The 7813-nt window shown below is 44.3% G+C and overlaps 1 protein-coding gene across 1 annotated transcript; it reads left to right on the top strand.

The window, feature by feature from the left end:
* Positions 1-762: 762 nt before the first annotated feature.
* On the top strand, positions 763-7608 carry LOC131204334 (trafficking regulator of GLUT4 1-like). Its single transcript, XM_058195510.1, has 2 exons — positions 763-1430; positions 5970-7608. The coding sequence occupies exons 1-2, from the start codon at positions 1125-1127 to the stop codon at positions 6156-6158; spliced, it is 495 nt and encodes a 164-aa protein (XP_058051493.1). The 5' UTR covers positions 763-1124; the 3' UTR covers positions 6159-7608.
* The last annotated feature ends 205 nt before the right edge of the window (positions 7609-7813 follow it).

The raw sequence follows: 7813 nt of genomic DNA, 5'->3' as shown, positions 1-7813 counted from the left end.
TTTCAATACTTTTCAAACCTATTCTTTCAGGAATCTAACTGCCTCGGAATCTTGTTTGCTATGGATGCACCGCTTGGAACTCTGACATCATTATTCAGCCAATTCTAGCTCCATCCAACAGTAATATCATCTAACCCAGGGGTCTCCAATCTTGGCAACTTTAATCGAAAGGTTGATAGTTCAGCGGTTCAAATCCCTAGTGCCACGTAATGGGTGAGCTCCCGTTACTTGTACCAGCTTCTGCCAACCTAGCAGTTCGAAAGCAGGAAAAAATGCAAGTAGAAAAAATAGGGGCCACCTTTGGTGGGAAGGTAACAGGGTTCTGTGAACCTTTGGCATTGAGTCATGCTGGCCATATGACCACGGAGACGTCTTCAAACAGCGCTGGCTCTTTAGCTTTGAAATGGAGATGAGCACCGCCCCCTAGAGTCGGGAACGACTAGCACATATGTGCGAGGGGAACCTTTACCTTTACTATGTTTGGTGATAGGGTTGTTTTTCTTCTTCCCAGTTAGCGGGAGGCAATAAATCCAGCCAGCGTGGAAAAGATTTCGCAGTCGGTAAGATGGTGGGGGGAAACTGAAGCCAGAAATAAATGTAGGGGGTGTCCAGACCTTGTCCCTATTCTCAGTTGTGAAGGGATAGGCCTCTTTGGTAGGTGGAGCTTCTCTAACTTAAACTTACTGAGGAAGGGAAAAAATTGAGTAACTGAATTTACATCATCTGCTGCTAGGAGAAATATCCGTTCTCTGCCAGTGCTGCCCCACCCAGTCCAGATCCATCCCTTTTATTCATTGCCACATTTTCCCACACCAGATAAAGCCTATCCCACAACAATAAGGAACTGTTATTTCTGAGGGCAGGGAAATTCTACCATAAAACAACCACCTGTTGGAATCCAATCTTCAGAAGAAAGAAGTTTCAGTCCATAGGAGAAGGACGCTAGAGAAGCAAGAAGAGTCTGGACTGAAAAGTGCAACCAAGACAACAGAGACAGATCAGCAGGAATTGGGGGGGGAGCATCTGGAAAAGAAGAAGAGGAAGAAGAATCTGCTGAGAAGCGAGCAGAGACATTGTAGAACTTCAAGGAAGGGGAAGGAGAGGAGAGACGATAAGGCTGCAAGATGAGCAATCCAGAGAATGAGAAGACATCTCAAATGAATGAACCTCCTTATTCTGAACAGCAGCCTGATCCGATAAAATCAGCTCTGAATCCACCGCCTCCAATGTATGGGGCATCTCCCTCTATGCCATACCAGTACCAAGCTTATGCTGGACCTCCCGGTGCCGTACCTATGCAGCCTCAACAAACCATCTTCATCACAAATGTCCAGTCGGTCAATGAACCAGATTATTTGGGCTACTCCATCTTCACCCTCCTTTGCTGTTGCCTCCCCTTGGGCATAGCTGCTTTGATTTTCTCTATAAAGGTGAGTTACAATGAGAGAAGGGGGAGGGAGGGGGAGGTAGAGAGCAGGAGAGGGAGAGAAAGGGAGGGAGGGAGGGAGAGAGGGAGAGGGAGAGAAAGAAAGGAGGAGGAGGAAGAGAAAGGGAGAGAGGGAGAGGGGAGAGGGGAGAAAGAAAGGGAGAGAGGGAGAGGGGAGAGGGGAGAGGAGAGAAAGAAAGGAGAGAAAGGAGGGAGGAGAGAGAGAGAAAAAGGAGAGAGAGGGGAGAAAGGGAGAGGAGGAGGGAGAGGAGGGAGGAGAAAGAAAGAGAGAGGAGAAAAGGAGAGAGGAGAGAGAAAGAAAGAGAGGAGAGGAGAGAAAGAAAGGAGAGAGGGAGAGAGAGAGAGAGAGGAAAGGAGAGAAGGGAGAGGAGAGAGAAAGAAAGGAGAGAGGAGAAAGAAAGGAGAGAGGAGAACAGGAGAGGGAGAGAAAGGGAGAGAGGGTGAGAAAGAGAAAGAGGGAAAATGGAGAAAAAAGGAGAGAGGGAGAGAGAGAGAGAGAGAGGAAAGGGAGAGAAAGGGGGAGAGGGAGAGAAACAGAGAGAGGGGACAGGGAGGGAGGGAGGGAGGGAGGGAGGGAGGGAGGGAGGGAGAACTTGGGACTGGGCTCCCAGAAAAAATGTTATACAGACATTTTCATGTTTACCCTTCTTCAGTAACGGAATCTAAGCGAGTGCTTTAAAGCAGGGGTCTCCAACCTTGGCAACTTTAAGCCTGGTTCAACTCCAAGTTAAAGTCCTCCAGGCTTAAAGTTGCCAAGGTTGGAGACCCCTGCTTTAAGCTACAGCCAAAATCCAGCCTGATGTTCATTTTGGAAGGGAGATATGAATTTTACAGGTAGCCTTCAGAGAGAGAGAGAGAGAGAGAGAGACAAAGAACTATGACCAACTTTGCTTAGGTGGTTGTGAGTGTGGCCAATGCTCGATTAAGAGGTAACAGCCAGCAGTTGTTGCAGTAAACTGTGAAGCAGGAACAGGACTGTAGAAGAAGAGGGAGTAAAAAGGAAGAGAGGAAGAAAAAAAATGGGGGGGGGGAGGAAGTGTACAGAGTTTGTTAACACAAGTCCTTACTCAGAGGTCAAATACAGTTCAAAGAAGGAAAGTTAGCTTTGCAAAGAAAAGCTCTCTTTTCAATGCGCTATCAGACCGCCTTTTATGTACACTGAGAACATATGCACCAAAGACAAATTCCTTGTGTGTCCAATCACACTTGGCCAATAAAAAATTCTATTCTATTCCATTAATTGAAGGTATTGTTCAAGTACTATTAAATAGACTTATTTATGGCAAGCAGAAGCCTGGATGAATGTGATCAGGCGTATGTAGTCTTCAACTTATGACCAAAATTGAGTCCAGAATTTCCGGTCAGAAATCAGAACACTGCTTTTGTAGTCTGCTATTGAATGACTGGGGATTGGAAGGCCACAAAGAAGGTTTCAAGAGCTTGCAATAGAACTGGGGGCTTGCCTTTCCTATACCGACTCGAGGGAGACAACCCTAAAAAGTAGTTTTTCGCGTAATAGCATCATGGTGAAGAGATGTCAAAGGACACCCCCTAGAGACCCAATGAAGTACCGGCATTTTCTATTCTTCCAGCAGAATCATAAATCACCCAATGAGTTTCCATGGCTGATTATGGCTTTCATGGTGTTCTTCCAATAATTATCTTTTACATGTCTTTTGCACCTTCCTTCCTTCCTTCCTTCCTTCCTTCCTTCCTTCCTTCCTTTCTTTCCTTTTTTCTATCCTGTTCAGGATAATTTACAAGATGACAAGAAAAAAATACAGTGAAAATAAATGATCCATGTCACCAGAATTCTAGCAGCACAAGGCAGTCCCGATGAAACATCTGCTCCGAATGTGAACCAAAAATTGTAAAATGCAAGCCAGGCCAGGAGCTCGCTCCTCTTAGGACAAGATATGCTATAGCAGGGGTCTCCAACCTTGGCAACTTTAAGCCTGGTTCAACTCCAAGTTAAAGTCCTCCAGGCTTAAAGTTGCCAAGGTTGGAGACCCCTGCTTTAAGCTACAGCCAAAATCCAGCCTGATGTTCATTTTGGAAGGGAGATATGAATTTTACAGGTAGCCTTCAGAGAGAGAGAGAGAGAGAGACAAAGAACTATGACCAACTTTGCTTAGGTGGTTGTGAGTGTGGCCAATGCTCGATTAAGAGGTAACAGCCAGCAGTTGTTGCAGTAAACTGTGAAGCAGGAACAGGACTGTAGAAGAAGAGGGAGTAAAAAGGAAGAGAGGAAGAAAAAAAATGGGGGGGGGAGGAAGTGTACAGAGTTTGTTAACACAAGTCCTTACTCAGAGGTCAAATACAGTTCAAAGAAGGAAAGTTAGCTTTGCAAAGAAAAGCTCTCTTTTCAATGCGCTATCAGACCGCCTTTTGTGTACACTGAGAACATATGCACCAAAGACAAATTCCTTGTGTGTCCAATCACACTTGGCCAATAAAAAATTCTATTCTATTCCATTAATTGAAGGTATTGTTCAAGTACTATTAAATAGACTTATTTATGGCAAGCAGAAGCCTGGATGAATGTGATCAGGCGTATGTAGTCTTCAACTTATGACCAAAATTGAGTCCAGAATTTCCGGTCAGAAATCAGAACACTGCTTTTGTAGTCTGCTATTGAATGACTGGGGATTGGAAGGCCACAAAGAAGGTTTCAAGAGCTTGCAATAGAACTGGGGGCTTGCCTTTCCTATACCGACTCGAGGGAGACAACCCTAAAAAGAAGTTTTTCGCGTAATAGCATCATGGTGAAGAGATGTCAAAGGACACCCCCTAGAGACCCAATGAAGTACCGGCATTTTCTATTCTTCCAGCAGAATCATAAATCACCCAATGAGTTTCCATGGCTGATTATGGCTTTCATGGTGTTCTTCCAATAATTATCTTTTACATGTCTTTTGCACCTTCCTTCCTTCCTTCCTTCCTTCCTTCCTTCCTTCCTTTCTTTCCTTTTTTCTATCCTGTTCAGGATAATTTACAAGATGACAAGAAAAAAATACAGTGAAAATAAATGATCCATGTCACCAGAATTCTAGCAGCACAAGGCAGTCCCGATGAAACATCTGCTCCGAATGTGAACCAAAAATTGTAAAATGCAAGCCAGGCCAGGAGCTCGCTCCACTTAGGACAAGATATGCTATAGCAGGGGTCTCCAACCTTGGTCGCTTTAAGACTTGTGGACTTCAACTCCCAGAGTCCCTCAGCCAGCAAAGCAAAGCAAAGCTGGCTGAGGAACTCTGGGAGTTGAAGTCCACAAGTCTTAAAGGGACCAAGGTTGGAGACCCCTGTGCTATAGGACAAGGGTGTCAAATTTGATTTCATTGAAGACTGCATCAGGGTTGTGTTTGACCTCATGGGGCTGGGGGGGTGGGAATGGCCAGTCAACATTACTCATGTCAGGGGCACCTGCGGTGGCCCGAGAATGGCTGGGGTGGTGGGATCCTCCTGCAGCCCTCTGTCAGTGAAAACAGAGCTTGGGAGGGCCAAGTGCAGCCCTCTCGAGCTCCATTTTCACTGGCAGAGGGACCGCGGGCTGGTCCTTTGCTGTTTCCAGGGTGGTCCCGCAGGCGAACCAGTTGGTACAGTATGTGAATCCCACCTCTGCTCAAGGCTTTTTTTTTATTATTTGCATTTATATCCCGCCCTTCTCCGAAGACTCAGGGCGGCTTACACAGTGTTAAGCAATAGTCTTCATCCATTTGTATATTATATACAAAGTCAACTTATTGCCCCCAACAATCTGGGTCCTCATTTTACCTACCTTATAAAGGATGGAAGGCTGAGTCAACCTTGGGCCTGGTGGGGCTTGAACCTGCAGTAATTGCAAGCAGCTGCTGTTAATAACAGACTGTCTTACCAGTCTGAGCCACAGAGGCTGACAGAGATTGGCAATGGTTTCTAACTTGTTGCCTCAGACCAGGGGTGAAATCTACTTACCTTCCCTACCGGTTCGGCTTCACTCACACGCGTGCGCGCATCATACGTGCGCTTGGACCCTGTGCGCATGCGCAACACCTTCTGTGCATGAGTACAAGGTCAAAAACAGGTTACTTCCTGGTTAAAACCAGGAAGTAACGACATCTAGGCAGGTGGGTGGAGCCTCGCGCTGCCGCTGCTACCAATTCTCCGAACCACGCGCCGCGTCTGCTACTGATTCGGCCGAACCGGTCCAAACTGGTAGCATTTCATCCCTGCTTCGGACGTGTAGTCAAAAGACATGTAAGAACTTGATTTCGACATAAACAGTTCCCCAGCAGCTGCCAGGTTCCTTTTGTAAAGGAGTCTTTTGTTTTTCTGCACTAAATCTATTTATCTGTCATCGCTATTGATCTCTTTCCAATGCAACTTGCCCGGAAAAGTCTCCCATCACTCAATGTCCTGTGCAAACCTTCCATTCAGTCTGAAGAGCTCCTCCTTGGTTGCTCTTCCACCTGCCCAGAGTCAACTATTTCTATGGGTATATCCATAATCTTTTTCTTACCTCTTTCCTCTCGCCCACCCTCAGACTCAAGGGGCCAATCAACAGGGAGACATCGCCTCTGCTAAGAGATATTCCAGACTGGCGCTCACCTTGGATCACACGGCACTTGGACTGGGGATTGCATGGATCGTTCTGACGATTATTCTGGTCATTGTTTTCAGCACCGTAGCGGTCACAGTTCATCAGAGCAACTGGGGAAATTACAATCCCTGAAGACACCGTATTATCTGAAATGATCTCTGTTCTTTTCTTTTTTTAAAAAAAATTTTTTCTCTTCTCTTCTAAAATATTTTTACATTCGTATCCAATAATATTCAATGTACAGTCATATACAATCAATCGGGTCTGCCCGGCCACCACCCCTTCTTTTAAATCTCTTCCCTTCTCTACCTTCTTCTACTTTCCACAACCTTCCTCACCTTCTCTTATCTACATCCTCTCCTCCCTCCCCCCTACTCTTTTCTTCTCCCTCTTCTATCTCTCTTTCTTCCTTTCTCTTTCCCCTTCCTCCTCCTTATCCTCCCTTCCTCCTCTTCTCTTTCCTACCTCCTTCTCTCTTCTCCTTTCTCCCTTTCCACCATTCTGAGATGGTAGCCGGGCAGACCCGACCTTACATTAATTATACATCTTCAATCTTCCCTGTACATTAACCATCAATCCATTAATCCATTTTCTATCCTCACCCCCCACTTTATTACCCTCCCCCTTGCCCCCCTCCCCCACCCGAGACTTCCCAGAACAAAATGCAGGATATCAAAACTAACAATCATAATCCAGAATAAATCTTAAATTAAATGATCTCTGTTCTTAATACACAGAAGGAAAGTCAGAAATCCAACTATCCAAAATGAAAACCATAGTCTTTGAATTAATGTAAATGTAAATCAGGTAAAACTCTTGAGTGCAGAATCTTACCGTAGGCCGGTCCTTTAGACTTCTCACTAGTTCACACATGCTTTGCTCGCCACACCTAACAACTACCCCATAATACACTAAAGACAACATTGGGCAGTCTGAAATCCTATTAATCAAGAATTCTGATTCTTATCGATCCCCAGATTGAAACAATAGCTTGGGGAAAGCTAAATGTACCAGTTTGGAGGCCACATGTGATGCATTGGCTCATTTGGGGATAAACACTGTTGATATTAAAATACACATAATCAGTTCTAAATCTCATTCATATGAAATGGACTAGACGTGAGAACTGAAACCTACCACAAGGATATTCTTCATATTTTCTCCGGGACAATCTTACAGAAGACATTATCTTTACACATAAAACCCAGTGTTGTCATAAATCAAAAGTGAACAATCAGGTACTTTAGGGCTTCGTGTAGCTTTCCATATCCTGACACACCTTTAACTCCAACTTGTAAAATTTAATGTGATCATAGGAATATCTCTGTCTCACCTTTCTGTATCATTGATTTTATTGTCACCCTGTTCTTCTTGTTGGAAATTATTACATATCATCCAATTAGCATCTGCCCTTCTGTAATTTGATAACATTATTATTCTGTGTACGGCACTGATATAATACAAAGTGGGACTTTATAAAATGTATGAAGTATGATTCTGTGAAGAATTTTTGTTTGTTTGTTTAAGCTTATGTAAATTTATTATATAAACTTACGTGAAATAAATGCTACTTTGTGTTGTGGCCCTTACGTGTGAACTTCAACTCCCAAAATTCTCCAGCCAGTCCTGGAAATAAATGGAAATCAGAAATGTCAAAATGAAAGGTGAGACAGAACAATGAATATGTTAAGTGAGCTAAAACAAGAAATTATAATGGATTTTGATCTGGGGCAGAATGAGAACTTACTTTAATTGGCTCACCTCTGGTTTATTTGTGTGTGTGTGCA

The sequence above is a fragment of the Ahaetulla prasina genome, chromosome 10 (assembly GCF_028640845.1).
Source record: "Ahaetulla prasina isolate Xishuangbanna chromosome 10, ASM2864084v1, whole genome shotgun sequence".
Taxonomy (NCBI): Eukaryota; Metazoa; Chordata; class Lepidosauria; order Squamata; family Colubridae; genus Ahaetulla; species Ahaetulla prasina.
This window is presented reverse-complemented; position numbering and strand designations above follow the sequence as displayed.

Excerpts from the sequence above, each read along its gene's own strand:
- LOC131204334 (XM_058195510.1), top strand. The coding sequence starts at position 1,125 with ATGAGCAATCCAGAGAATGAGAAGACATCTCAAATGAATGAACCTCCT. Across the intron at positions 1,431-5,969 it reads CTTTGATTTTCTCTATAAAG|ACTCAAGGGGCCAATCAACA; the intron begins GTGAGTTACAAT and ends GCCCACCCTCAG.